Genomic DNA, 15,233 nt, shown 5'->3' with positions numbered 1-15,233 from the left:
ATCGCCTGGCGGATGGAATCAGATGGCAGTCGGGTGTAAACAGACAGGCGGTCTGTTTACATTTGAACGCCCATAGAGGAGAGTGGGCTATGTCGGTGTCTGCTCTACACAGACCAGCCATCCGCCTGCTCAGCGGGCATCAGCTGGCAGCCTGCCCCATGTGGAAGGGGCCTAAGAGATAAGATTGATTCATTAGCCATAGGAATGTATAAAACTAGGAGGTAGAAGGACTACCTGCACTCCCAGTTTGAAGCTCTGCCCTGGTGTTAAGAGAACAGTCTCTAAAGTAGTTAAAGGCATTCTACAGCTGGGTAAACACTAGTAGAATTTCCAATGAAAATTTGTATAAAATTATAATTTTTTTGTAAGAAAATTGTTAGAAAAATTTCAGAACATTCGAATGTCGTTTGAAAGTAGGTCAAGATTTTGTTTGCTTTTAACATTACATTTTGGAATGAATGGACTTTACCAGACAAAAATCACATTCACTGTTATCCCTTGTACACACGGTCGGACATTCCGATGGACAATGTCCGATAGGACCGCGTTGTTGGATAATCCGACAGTGTGTGGGCTCCATCGGACTGTTTCCGTCGGAGTATCCGACAGACCAAGTTTTCCAGCTGGGCTATAAAATTATTCGACAACATGATCTGATTGGACTTTGTCCGATCATGTGTAGAGAATTCCGATCAGACAAAGTGCCACGCATGCTCAGATCAAATTCCTAGACCAAAGCTATTGACTACTAGAACTACCTGAACGTAGTCCCGTCCTAACGAAATAACGCCATCACGTTAAGTACGATCGGATTTTCTGACAACTTTGTCCGACTGTGTGTATGTAACAGTTTCGGACAAAATCCGTCAAACAAAATCCGACGGATTTGGTTGTCGGAATGTCCGACCATGTGTACAAGGGCTTAGAGATTTGTACATTCAAGAAAAATTTTCCATCCTGCTCCTTCAACATTTTCCATCCTGCTCCTTCAAATTTTCTTGCCACTGCGGTCAAAAACGAACGTTGGTTTGACCCCACTAATGATTAGAAAAATTAACAAGCTTTCTTGCAACGTTCTATCAATGAAAAACATCCAATGAAATTGTGTGTATATCCATCTTTACACTGGTGAATTAGGGCAGGGTGCAAGATCCAGCCTTATGTGTCCATAAAGAGGTTGATGCCTGAGTCACACCTTTCCCAATGGTAGACAATACCCCAAAGGGGAGCTGGGCAAATTGGAAAACCAGAACCTCAGTTTCCTTATATACAGGGTTATTGCAGCCACAACTGTTACTTCTGTGCAACTCCAGTGCCGTAGTCCCTGAAAGCCATAGTGAAGTTGGGCTTCCTATGTAAAATAAAGATCACCTGACTTATTATAATTGTGCAGAAGTCTGGCTTCTACAAGTCTCACCCCAGTGCCATAGATGTGTTGGGGTTGGTGCAGTGCCACTTCACACACCTGAAGAAATTATATGAACCATCCCTGCTGCACACAAGAGCCAGACACAGCAGTTCACACATAGCCCAGATAGAGTTAAAGCCCAGCACCAACCAAAATGCTGTTTTTCATAAAGATTTTATTATTTTATTTCTCTCTGTGTAGAAGATTTCTCCACAGTTCATCTCCAGGTGTTGAGTGTCAGAACAGAAATTTTAAAGAAGATTCCCCAATAGGAACTCAGGCCTACCTGGTAGGCTTATATTGCTGTCTGTGCCTCTACTGAGGAAATTTCCCCCCACTTTTTTTCTAAGTGACATGTGTCAAACAAATAGGAAGTGGAAGGAATTCTGCTCATCAGGCATGCAAAGAACATTTAAAACCTGTTCTCATACTTCCCCACTCTATGAAAAAATAAAGTTGTTTTTTAATTGCTACGCTCAGTATTATCCCTGCCTTGTCAAAGGCTGTTTTAGAGGGAATCCTGATGTTTGCAATGCATCTCATGTATTGTTTTCTCACTTTACTTCCAGGTGTCGGTACTTGTACAGTTTCTAATTGAAAACTACTGTACAATATTTGGGGAGGACCTTTCGTTATTGTATGCCAGCTTGTCAGCAAAGGACGACAATAGAGAGGACAGTTCAGGTACTAAACTTCCATAGTAGAATAATACAATATCAATAACAGAAAATGGAATACTTTCCTCTCTCTGTCATTTTCTTTTCCTGGTGCCTATCCATGTCGACATAGATATATATGGTTGCTCCGCCCACAGCCAACTAGCAGATTGTCTCAGATGAAACGTTTGCCATAGCTGCCCACAAAAGAAGCGAATGTGCATTCACAGCTTTAGGAATAGGAAAACCACTAGCCTGGTATGCTGTTTGTATTATGCACACAATCCATCCTTTTATTGTCCTCTTAGAGGGTGCCTGACCCCCTATTGCTTGGATGGGAACTATAAACAGCCTCTCATCTTTCGGAAAGGGTAGTGTAGTGGAGACGTAGCACCTCAAGGTCCTTGCCACATCCATTTCGGGTAACTTGGATGAGATTGGCTCCTCTAGAAAGTCTGGAAAACCCCATTCTTGTCCTGGAGGTTTGAGGATAGAAAAAAGAATGGAGTGAGCGGGTAGCTCTCTTTTTTTGTAAAGTTAAAAATAGACCTTGGGTTGGATGTGGGCAGAGCCACCAACCATGTGTATGCTGCCATGGACGAAAACAAATTAGCTTCTATAATAGTTGTAAAATAGGAATAAGAATCCTATAGTATATAGGCCAATGATGTGACATGACTTTTTCAACTTATGTAAGGAACATCTCTCATAATAATGAGGATATGAAAAATGTACACATGAGCAATTTTTAATGACAAAGTCCCTAATAAGTTACAATGTAACTTCATTCTGTTTAAATGGTTTGGCAGAACAAAGGTGCATATACACACAGATTATTCTCACTCAGTCTGGCCTATTTCTGCTGGATGGTTTACCAGGTTTATCTCATGGTTTACCATACAGTAATTAAAAAATATATGTTGTATATATATATATATATATATATATATATATATATATATTTGAAGAGGAAGTCTCAGAGGAAATATTTTCTGCTCTCACTGCCCCCTAGGGGACAATGTGCATACAGAACTGTCTTGTTTTTTAGGTTTTGCAGCTGCTGAGCTAGTATGGAGAAGGGACCAAGCGCTAAAAGCTTCTTCAATGTGTTTATATTTGGTATTATAAAGCTGGCATGCTGCTAGCTTACTGTTGGAATGGGGAACAGGGGATGCAGGTCTATAATTAAAGTGTCTCTGCTGTAGGGGGGCCTATACATTTTCCTCACTATCCAAAATGAAATAAAAAGTTTTGGCTTTGGATAGATTTTAAATACAATCATGGAAGTGAAATCTAAAATTGCTTTTAGTTAGAGGTAACAATAATAACTCATAACATGTACGTTCTGAAAATACTTGATAGTTTCCATATAAGTAACAGTTAATGTTATTGGACAGCAGAATTACAGCTTAGAATAATGTTGATGTCTATAGACTGTATTATTTTAATCTTCAGAATTTAATGGCATTGGTTTATTTATTTATTTTTTCATTCTTATTATTTTCTAGATCTTTGTTCTTTTAAGCATATTGACTCTTCATATGACAGCCTGGAGAATGAACTTAATGACGATGGAGATTCCCCATACAGTAGCTTACCTACAAAGATGAGTCATGAAAACCGCAGCAGAGACTCTGTTTTGACTCTGAGTGACTGTGACATGGACCAGGCCTACCATGAAGAGACGCGGACCTATGGTTGTTCTAAGACCTCACCCCTGAAGATGTCAGCAGTTTCTCATCATCGATCAGTGTTATATGAGCAATCTGAGAATGAATCTCTGTGCTCAAACACTTCAGGATATTCCTCCACAACAGATGTGAGGAGGCATCGGCGATGCTCAGAACCGGCCATTGGAATCCTGGCATCCAGGTTCAGCCAGCTTAATGAATCTCCACAGGAGAATAACTCAAGTTGTGATGCACTTCTCTCCCAGTCAGCAGATGATTATCTTAAACAGCATCGCTATTTGCAGGTTGAAGGGCAGAAACTTATTAATCGCAGCGTAACTTTAGGTATTGATGTCTCCAAAGCGAACAGTAAAAAACAGACAAATGACAAAAAGAGCACTCCTAATAGACTTCTGCCACCTAGTGCACTGAGGCTAAACATTTGTTCTCGGACTAGTTGCTCTAGCTTGTCTTCTCCGGGAACATCTCCATCAGGATCTTCACTGAGTTCCTTGGACAGTGCTTTTTCCCACTTCTCTGATTATGTGGTGGTGAATCCAAATGAAGTGCCATCAAACTTTGACTGTATAAGGCAACACACAAAACTATTGGAACTCAGTCCAGACTTCCTGAGTGTTAACTCCTTATCAATGGTTGATCATGATAAACAGCCTAATGAAAGTTCTGCTCTTTCTACGGGAAAAAATAAAACCGAGTGGCCAAGCCACAATGTCAGCACTCAACCAATTACGTGGTTAAAAAATGGCAAATCTGGTGTGAAGAGCTCTAAAAAAAAGGACAAATCAGTGACACAAGTGGACTGCTGTAAAGCAGATGGAAATCATACCACTAAAGGACTACCTAAATCTGAAATTTCAGAATGTTCCTTCTTTGTTAAACAAGGATCTGTGCCAAATTTAGACTGTGAAACAAAGAACCGAATCATAGTGCAAAGGCCAAAAGAACTCAAAGAGGATGGGCATCTAAGTTGTACTGCAAGTAGCCAGAAACTTTCACAAAAACCTCATATAGCAGAGAGATGCTTGACAGACAAGAAAGGAAATGGTGAAAAGGATGTGGAATGCAGCGAATTCCTTTTCCCATCTCCCGTATCCATAAACATTGAGTTATCGCCAAACAGCCAAGATAGCACACTAATGCCACAAACGGTTTTCTTTGGTCAAAATATTACACTGTTAGGCCGGAGAAACCGAAGAAAATCTACAAACTCTTACATTTTAGAGGAGCCTGTGCTTCTCAATTCCAACCTGAAGTCTTCTAGTGAACACTCTGTCCACCAGGCGGAGGATAAGCCATCTTGCTCAAAACAAGAGATTGCCAAAACATCACTTGGTAGGGACATCAGCATTCTTGTCACTGGCTTCAAGAAGAATAAAGTGTTACCTGCTAATGTGGACACTGGGGCCAAAATTGCCAACTGTGACTTGGTGAAAAATTTTTGTGTATCTCCGAAACTGAGCACCAGCACAGGAGACTTAATCCTGCAGCCAGATCTACCTAAGCCTGTAAAAGGCACAGAAGACTATGACAATGCCATAAAACAAAACAGCCAGGACTGGTCTGCAAAACGCTGCAGCGATCCCAAGTTTGAAGAGATAGACCAAAGATTTTTCACTGAGGAGTCCTATGTGTGAAGATAGATCATTAAAACAGGTGTTTTTTTAGGGGACCTTGTTTTTTTGAACTTACAAATTAGCTTTGTTTTTGGAAGAGTCACTTTTGCGTGTAATTTATGCGAACGAATGTAGTGTGCTTTTTAAAGGAGAATTAGACAGTATTTTAATGTTTTTCTGAGGGGGGGGACAGTTTTGACATAAGCGAAATTTTTGGCTTAAGGCTCATTCTTGAGTGCATTAATTATTCCACTAACCTACATATTAGTATGCCTGTGTACAGAAAGAAAATATTTTCTGCAGAATTTCAACAGGGGTTGTTAACGTAACTTTGTTTTCAGATTTACATTTGATAGAATTTAAAAAAATCTGTACATTTCTCCAGTACATGCATATTTAAAAATGCTGCACAGAAAAATACCTATTGAGAAATCCAGTGTGCCCCTAACTTCCTTTTTGTGTTGACAACACAGTGCCTTTTTCTGCACTGCAGCACCAACTTAATGCAACACTGTAACTTTGCCCATTCAGGGTAGTATTGCCATGTCTGCAGATAGTCCACCCCCCATTCCCCGAGGCTTTTAAATTTTCTGGGTCATGCTTTGTTGCTGCCTCTCTACTGCAGTATCCCAGCGTCATAACACCCCCTTCCCTTGCTCAACCTATGCGACAGTGCATGGGCATGGCAACTGGCTCAAGCCAGACTGCTGTTACATGGGTGAGGTCACATGCGCCCATGCAGCCACACTCCATTAGCTAATGCTCAAGCTACATGCGACCGTGGCTTGGTAAGTATAACTGCCTGGTGTGGTGGGCTATCTGCAGACATCGTTACTTTACCTTGAATGAGGGAAGTGACAGTCTCTCTTTAAACGATAAGTGCACCCTAACACTAAAAGCTCTACATTTACAGACATCCACGATCTTACACTAACCTATTTAACCCTGTAAAGAAGAAATCAGTATATATACCTTTTTTAAGCCGATCCGACCTAATCCCACATTGAGCTGTCAGCTGTGGCTTCGCTGTGGAGGCAGGTGCAGAGGACATAGCTGACAAGCCAAATATTAAGTCTATGGGTGTCGTCAATCCCCATTCATTTCACAGCTGTTTTCGGCTGTGTCCTCTGCAGAGGTTCTGCCGCTGGAGACCGGACCGCATTGGCTTCAAAAAAGGTATGAATACTGATTTTTTCTTTATGGTGCTAGATAGGTTTGGCTTTTATCGTGGATGTAGCTGTAGCTGTAGATGTAGATGTAGCGATTTTAGTGTTAGGGTGGACGTATCATTGAAGCCCAAATTTCAGACAGATACAAAAAGAACAGCAAACGCTGCAATTATACATTAATAAGAAATCTCTAAAACTGCTAGAGTGCACATACATTGACAGGGAATATACTAATAGATGCACAGAGGGTGCCGCTACACCTTAATTGTCCATTCAGCAGGTTTGGGTTTTTCTTGTTTTTTGTTTTTTTTTGTTTGTTTTTACAGAAAAGGGGTGTTCTTGTATAAATTGTTATTAAACCCTCAGTTTAAGCACTTTCAGCAGCTAATGTAATCATTACTTAGTATGCAGTTTTTTTTATCTTTTAATCCTTGCCTATTTGTCAGTGTAAACTGCTGCCCCATGTTCCTTGTTTAAAGGTGGCTCCATTCTCTTGCAGCATCCTATGGAACTGCCCTTGCATGCAGAGGGACTAGAGTTGTGTCTCCTTACACTGTGTGCAGCAAAAGAGAAACACACAGCCCCATAGCTTAGGATAGCAAGGCACTTCCCTGCTCCTCCCCTTCTCCTCCCTTCTTCACGCTAACAGACTGAATCCAAACTGCACTGTTAACTGTTAAAGTAGAACTATAGGCAAAACTTTTTTTTCCCATTTTGGATAGTGTTTTTTTCACAATCTGTGTCCCATTGGGGAGATTTTCCTTCACTTCCTGTCCCATAACTAAACAGGAAGTGAAAGGAAATCCATGCAAATGAAGGGAATCCCTTGGGCCCCCCCAGGTCACCAATACTACTGTCCCCATTGGTAGATTTCCCCTCTATTACTTTTCTGGAGACGACACAAAATTTGGGATTTTCTTTTGCTTTCACTTTCAGTGATAATGGTAAACAGGACAAATAGAGAGAGTGAATCTACCTAACGGGGGTCTGACTGGTGTTCTAATCCCTCTCCACTCTATCCAAAACTAAAAAAATATTTCCTTTCCTGGTGCCCATCCATGGCAGCATACATATGTAAGTAGTCCCGCCTACTTCTGCCCACAGGATTAGTACATAGCTATAAAAAAAAAAAACACCCACACAACAGCCCATGTCCTGTACATTGATAGGAAAGAACTGGGTGGGTTCAGTATGCTGCCATGGATAGGCACCAGGAAAGGAAAATTACGCTAAATATAATAGAATTTTCTGTTTTCCTGGTGCCTCCATGGCAGCATACTGTACATGTGGTATATCAATAACTACCTACCTGGGTGGGACGAATCAGCAAACCCTATCATATAAGAAAATGAGTAAGCTACTGGCTTCCCGCCAAAGAAAGCTGTAGTAAGGACTACAAAGCCCATCAGAAGTGCTAAAAGAATGCACCATAATAGAACCTGATTGGGTGGCATCTTTGCATAAGGTGCCCACGATGTCCAGATGATGCTGGAGGAATTTACAGCAATTACTCTCACTGGCTGCAGCCCTTAAAATTACCTAGCGATTGCTGCCCACAAAGTCACATGGGAATGGGCTGTTGTGTGGGTGTTAACTTTTTATAGCTGTGCACTGGTCCTGTGAGCAGAAGTAGGCAGGTCTACTACTGCATGTATGCTGCCATGAAGGCACCAGGAAAAAGTTTTGCCTTTAGTTATACTTTAAAGCCGAGTTTGCCCCCCCTTCCCCAAGCAAAAAAAATAATAGTCAGCAGCTACACATACTGTAGCTGCTGACTTTTATTAATAGGACACTTACCTGTCTTGGAATCCAGCGATGTTTCCTTCGGCTCTCGGGTGCTGCCGCTGCCATAGCCTGTAAGGAAAACCGCAGCCGGTAATCACAGCCGGTTACCTACTGCACAATGCGCTCTGCGCATTCTGGATGGCCGTGAGGGAAGGAGGAGGGGGGGGGGCGAAATTCTGAGTGATGTCGCTGCAGGGAGATTTCTTGGAAGTGGGGGTCCGTACCTGTCAAAATCAGGTACCCACTCCCCCCTCCCCCGAAAGGTGCCAAATCTGGCACCGGAGGGGGGGAGGAGGCAGATAAGCGGAGCTTCCACTTTGGGTGGAACTCCGCTGTAACTGTTTTCTGTCCTGAAGTTTCGTTTTCGCACTGAGAAAGCATGAGAAAGCAGCAATGAAAGTTGTAAACTGCAGTTGTTGGGGAAAGAACTGTAACAAATAGTTTACCTGGGAATATTTATTTTATTGTGCTAAATGCGTTAAACTAAAAAAAACGAGGGCTTACAAGTTGATTAGCAGATAAAAGAGTATGTATTTTAACTGTATTTAGCTGGAGTTCGGCTTTAATATTGCTGGTGCTAAAAGTGATGAAAACTGTTTGGCAATTCATCAATAATTCCCTGTCTAAGGCAGTCACATTTCTAAATGCGGCTCCTTAGTACCACTGAATACAGGCGCACTCACAGGTAGGTAAGTCAAATTCTGCTCATAGGTACAATCTATTATTCTAACATGTAAGTGGGACCAGTGTGTTCTGTGGTGGTAAGTGTGAGATGAGAGGACAGTTACCAATGTCAGTAATAATCTGTAAATATTATACATACACATAAATATATACAGTATATCTATAATTGAATTGACTATGTCTATGTTATTATGTTTACCTCTTATTATTTCAGCAGTGTAATGTATGTGTGTGCAATGTGCTGTGTAGTCGTAGGACATGATGTTGAGTATTTTATGTTTTATATTTAAAGCCATCTGAAATCTCATTTGTTTCATGACTTTGTACAGATTGCCCCGACTCCCTCCTGTAATATCCATTACAATGCAATTATTAAAAAGATGTGTATTTTTGTACTTGCGGAAAAAGCTGCTAATTTTATGTTTCTGTTTATTGGTTTGTTATGACGTTAATGATATAAATATATGCATTCTATTGTATGAAGTAGTATTATATCCTTTGTAAAATAATGTCATAGGTTGATGTATTTGGATTGAAAAGTGCTTGTTTCTGGGTGAACGCAGCCTTTGTCTGCCAGGAAGCAGCCAAAACATAATTTGTTGTACCACGAGACCTCCGACAATTTATGGATTGTCCTAAATCAGTACCATGCACTATGAATTATTAACAGACAAGCAATTTGTTTGCATATTATGTGTACAAACACAGACAGAAAGACGCTGAACTAGCATCAGGGAAGGCATAAATAGAAGATAGACAGTAGAAGCGGATGGAGGGTAACTATCTATTATCTATTACACCACAAAGTACAGCTGCACAGTTATAGTTTTGGTATAGACCACAGGTCTCCAAACTTTCTAAACAAAGGGCCAGTTTACTGCTCTTAAGCCTGGGATCACACTGCTGTGGTTCAGACACTGAATATAATTCGCACAGAAATCGCATTCCTGTGTGAATTACATGCGGTGTCTCTGGGGTGCGATTTGAGCCATGGATTTGTATGGCTCTTACCACACCGCATTCGCACCAAACTGGTGCAGGACCCTTTTTGTTTGTCTGCACCAGAATCGGACTATGCTGTCCAATTCTGAACTCTGAAAAGAATAGTGCCCCATTGATGGTGTCAGTGAGAAGAATAATGTCCCATCTTTGGTGACAGTTGAGGAATAATGCCTCATCATTGGTTACATAGTTAGCTTGAATAAAGACACAAGTCTATCTAGTTCAACCATTAAAATAAATAAAAAATAATATCATACAATCCCATATACACAATCCTATACGCACAGTTGATCCAGAGGCAAAAAATCCCAGCAAAGCTTGATCCAATTTGCTACAGCAGGGGAAAAAAATGTGTTCCTGATTCCCCGAGAGGCATCGGATTTTCCCTGGATCAACTTTACCTTTAGAACTACCCAGTTATATTATGCAAAGTGGTGCTGCAGTGGCACTTTGCGGGTGCATTTAAACCTTTTTTGGCCCTTAGAGGGGGTTAAAAGTGCCTCATTAGCGGCCGAAACGTGGCACAAAAAGAATGGTAAAGCGCCGCTAAAAATAGCAGTGCTTTACCACGATGCCCCAGTGTGAAAGAAGCCTTACTATGAAGAAACCTTTCCGTATTTGGAGATTAAATTTCCTCTAGGCGTAAAGAGTGCCCCCTGGTCCTCTATGTTGACCGTAAAGTGAATAACTCAACACCAAGTTCACTATATGGACTCCTTCTATATTTGTACATGTTGATCATATCTCCCCCTTAATCTCCTCTTCTCAAAAGAGAATAAATTCAGTTCCTCTAATCTCTCCTCATAGCTGAGCTCCTCCGTGCCTCTTATCAGTTTGGTTGCCCTTCTCTGCACTTTCTCCAGTACCCTGATATCCTTTTTGTTAACTGGTGCCCAAAACTGAACTACATATTCCAGATGAGGTCTTACCAATGATTTATACAGGGGCAAAATGATATCTCTCTCTCTCTGGAGTCCATACCTCTCTTAATACAAGAAAGGACTTTGCTCGATTTGGAAACCGCAGCTTGGCATTGCATGCTATTATTAAGCTTATGATCTACCAAAACCAACAAGATCCTTCTCCACCACAGATTCCTCCAGTTGTACTCCCCTAGTATTTATGATGCATGCATATTCTTATCCCCCAAGTGCATAACTTTACATTTATCTACCTTAAACCTCATCTGCCACATAGTCGCCCAGTTAAACAGTGCATTGGGGTTGGCTTGTAAGTTGGAGATCTACTAGTCAATTGATGTCAGTGGGATGAATAGTACCATATCTTTAGTATCAGTAGGAGGAATGGTGCCCCATCATTGGTGTCAGTGGAAGGAATAGTTCCTCATCATTGGTGTCAATGGGAACAATAGTACCACATCTTTAATGTCAGTAGGAGGAATGGTGTCCTATCATTGGTGTCAGTGGGAGGAATAGTACCACATCTTTAGTGTCAGTAGGAGGAATGGTGCCCCATCATTGGTGTCAGTGGGAGCAATAGTTCCTCATCATTGGTGTCAGTGGGAGAAATAGTGCCTCATATCAGTGGGAGAAATAGTACCTCATATCAGTGGGAGAAATAGTGTCCCAAGGGCCTGATAAAGGCAAGAAAAGGGCCGCATCAGGACCCTGGGCTGCATTTGGAGGCCACTGGTATAGACCAACGTTTTTTTGGTTATGGGTTGAGATAGAAGAGTTAGAACCCCTGTCGCATTTGTGGTCTCCATCCCCTCTGACAAGAAGTATTCTATTTTACTCTATTTGTCCTGATAACCAGTCACCATGAAATTAAAGAAAATCCTAAAGTGTACAGCTGTCCCCAGAACAAGAGGTGAGGGTAAATCTTTCAATTGGGTCACCTGATCTGCTGACGACTGTTCAACTGTCTCCCTTTTCTCTAACTTCCTGTTGTGTCTCCTGGACAGGAAGAGAAGGAAATTCTCACCAATAGGGCACAGACAAAAAAAAAGAGTGTTAGCCCTGCCTGCTGTATCTAAAACTAAATAAAAGCTTTGGGCTATATATGCACTTTAAAGTCCACATGGACAGTCCACTCATAACTGAGATTTTAGCTTTTGGTAGGTGCTGGAAAATGAAAGCACCTGATACAACTGCTATAGTGCCCAAATTCAGGGGGGCCCTTGTCAGATAGTTATGGCAGGTCAGCCAGTCAGTTGGACAGAATTTCCTCTCTCATCCTTGTTATCCAAAGCCCTCTCCACCTGTTTACTGGGATTTGGATCTGGTGTCATGGGTTTCCACAAACTGATACTCACATCAATGCCATTATAGACCTGCAGAAAACACAAAGGGTCTTTATTCTCTTAGCAGCTGTACAGCCTGCAATCACCTCTGAGTGTGTCTGACATGTGCATTGTGGCTGCCAATAATACACACACCTGTCAATGGTCCAGCCAGCCAAACCAACCATGCAATGGAATCAGGAGCAGCATTTATGGCACATTGGCGCAAATGGAAAAGGGGCATTTCTACTCAAAAGCAGTGTATGTGACAACCCTCCACTAACTATCAATTTTACACTGATGATCAATGTAGTTGGGGAAATATACTTTATACAAAGATCACCAATGGAAGGCAGCACCAACGTAATAGGGATATGTACATTTACATACAGTACAGTAGAGTAGTAGGGGGCATTTATACTGACTGTGAACATAAATGAGTATTTAAAGTAAACAAATACAAAGTGGTCATTAGTTAAAATGAAGCCCTTCCACTGACCACCAATAAAAAGTGGGCTCTTCCACGTACCACCAATGTAAAAGAGGGCCCATTCCCTCTCCATTAAGGTAAAGGGGGAACTACTGTTGGTTACCAAAGCATATGGAGCATTTACACCAAGGTAAAGCTTGCTATAGATGGTTTGAATCCCAGCCAGTTTAGCAGCTGAGATTCAAATGGGCAGGCAGGCTCATTGTACCCAAGTTGATCCATCGATCGACTTGGGTACAAACAGCATGTTGGATTTTTGCCTGCAATTATTGCCAGCGGCTATAGCCTCTAGCAATAATCACTGTGTTTTCTCAGCAGGGACAGCAACCCATGTCCCCCTCACTGGGAGGACACAATAGCTCTGCAAGAGGTTTCAGGAAAAGAAATCGCATCATCTATGGCCTGCCTAAAGCTGACCTTTACACTAACCACAGAACAGAGCTGCACCAGAAGTGTAATCAACCTCCAAACACCAAGGAGCATTTCTTACGGAACCCATAGTACGCTATGTCACATGATAGTCCTTTTCTCAATCAACCTGCACTGTGGAGGAATGAAACCTGAAAGCACTAATAGTATTGGCTTCATTGTAAGTCAATGATGTGAAGTTCAATGATGGAATTTGTAGCTCCACAGCAACACGAGCATGAACCTTCTGTATGGCTACCATCTATTAAATTTGCCCCAGGGCTCAGCAGTTGGCTACTGTACCCGCAGATAGGTACATGTTCACAAATTGTTTTGTTACTACTCACCTTCTTTATCTATATCAGTGATGGCGAACCTTGGCACCCCAGATGTTTTGGAACTACATTTCCCATGTTGCTCCACTACACTGCAGAGTGCCAGAGCATCATGGGAAATGTAGTTCCAAAACATCTGGGGTGCCAAGGTTTGCCATCACTGATCTATATTATCTCTTGACTATTACAGTGTCGCTAAACCCACATCATAAAAAAACTTTCAATAAATGGTGTATTACATGCTGTTTATGCTCACTCAGTCACTATGAGATTTGTTTTCTGTATTCTGCAAAAAAAAATGATTGATCCTGCCGTTCTCTATCTCCCTTTTTGGTCCAAGTCCCCAAACCAGCTAGGGATTTTGTAGAGCAGTGTTGGCAACTCATTGAACAATGTGTGTTTAGTATCACTTTAAGAATTGGTAAGTTGCAGCATCTTACATTTCAAGATCCAGATTTTATTTATAGTAAACCCAGTTTTTGGCTACAAACCATACCTCACTCCAGCAGTGTTAATGCAGTAATTATTTTCAACAGCTAGATGCCCTTGGTCTTCAGGATTAAAAGAGGTCCTATGTCATTCACCTCATAAGACCGAGGACATCCTGTGAGTGCTGGGCGTCATGGACCCACTCCCTGATTCCCCGAAAATAAGCCCGGGTCCTATATTAATTTCTGCTACAAAAAAAACACTAGGGCTTATTTTTAGGGGGATGTCTTATCTATGTCCCCTGTCTTCTCTCCCCCTCTCCCCCCTGTCATCATTATGACATGTGTTAGGTGTGACCTCAACAAGTCACCTATTTGTCAGGTTATGTTACCGTTTCCCAATTGTTAGTTAGAGTTCTTATCTAAGCAAAGAGACACGGAGGTATTCAGTATTTCTGCTCAGAAGTCCGTGTTTAACTCTGACACTCTGACTGACTCACTCTGGCTCTGAGCTCTTTATTACTTCTCTTTTATAGACAGAAAAGGGCAAACATCAGCAAATGTAAAAAAAAAAACATTTTTGCAAAGGAAAGACAATTCTCCGGGTGTTATCAGCTGATAAGACAATCTTCTGGGCGTAGACTGCTTTTTAGGGCTGATGCGGCCTCTCCTTATGCGTACGTGACTAAAGATGACGAGTCCTTATTTTACAGAGAAGGATAGAGAGACAAGTATTTAGTAAGACATATTGTCAACCATTTTGTTTTGACACCCCTTAATCCTTACATTTCCCCCTTTGACATCACCCCTCCCTCTTGCCCTGGGTCCACCTGAACAAGTTCTAGTCGGCCTATATCCAGAGTACTCTCCCTGACCGCGAGTTGTCAGAGGGGTATACACCCATCCCCCTGGACAGTACCAACATCTAAAATTCAGGAAGAGTGGCTTTTCTGACAGATGGGTGATGTCAAGGATCTAAATCTACCTATCTTCACAAAAGTTCCATCTTTTCCGCATCATTTACCTTGGCTTTCTTGCAAAAGCACATGAGCAGTTTAAAGCATGCATAAAAGAAAAATACGAATAAGAGCACCACTATAATCGTCATTGCTGCCTTCTTAACCCAAGAGAATAACCCTGAGAAACTAAAAGTTCCACCAAACGGATCCCAGTCGCGACCAATATTTCGGGCCTTCTCTTGTAAATTCTTTACTTCCGTACGGTGTTGTGCAATGATGTCATAATAGTCAGGTACCTCAATGCTGGTGTTATGTATCCAAGTATAACATTTATCCTCACAACAGATATATATATTATTTCCC

The 15,233-nt window shown here is 41.5% G+C and overlaps 1 protein-coding gene across 2 annotated transcripts in view; it reads left to right on the top strand.

The window, feature by feature from the left end:
- Positions 1–9,401, top strand: part of ARHGAP20 (Rho GTPase activating protein 20) — a 186,253-nt gene extending 176,852 nt beyond the window's left edge. For both annotated transcript variants that reach the window (XM_077483975.1, XM_077483976.1), the window contains 2 exons: positions 1,978–2,092; positions 3,573–9,401. In XM_077483975.1, coding sequence (XP_077340101.1) covers positions 1,978–2,092; positions 3,573–5,389 — 1,932 coding nt within the window. In that variant the 3' untranslated portion in view covers positions 5,390–9,401. The remainder of the gene's footprint in view (positions 1–1,977; positions 2,093–3,572) is intronic.
- The last annotated feature ends 5,832 nt before the right edge of the window (positions 9,402–15,233 follow it).

This window comes from Lithobates pipiens, unplaced genomic scaffold (genome assembly GCF_037356315.1).
Source record: "Lithobates pipiens isolate NorthernLeopardFrog02 unplaced genomic scaffold, aLitPip1_a1.2 Scaffold_16, whole genome shotgun sequence".
Taxonomy (NCBI): domain Eukaryota; kingdom Metazoa; phylum Chordata; class Amphibia; order Anura; family Ranidae; genus Lithobates; species Lithobates pipiens.
This window is presented reverse-complemented; position numbering and strand designations above follow the sequence as displayed.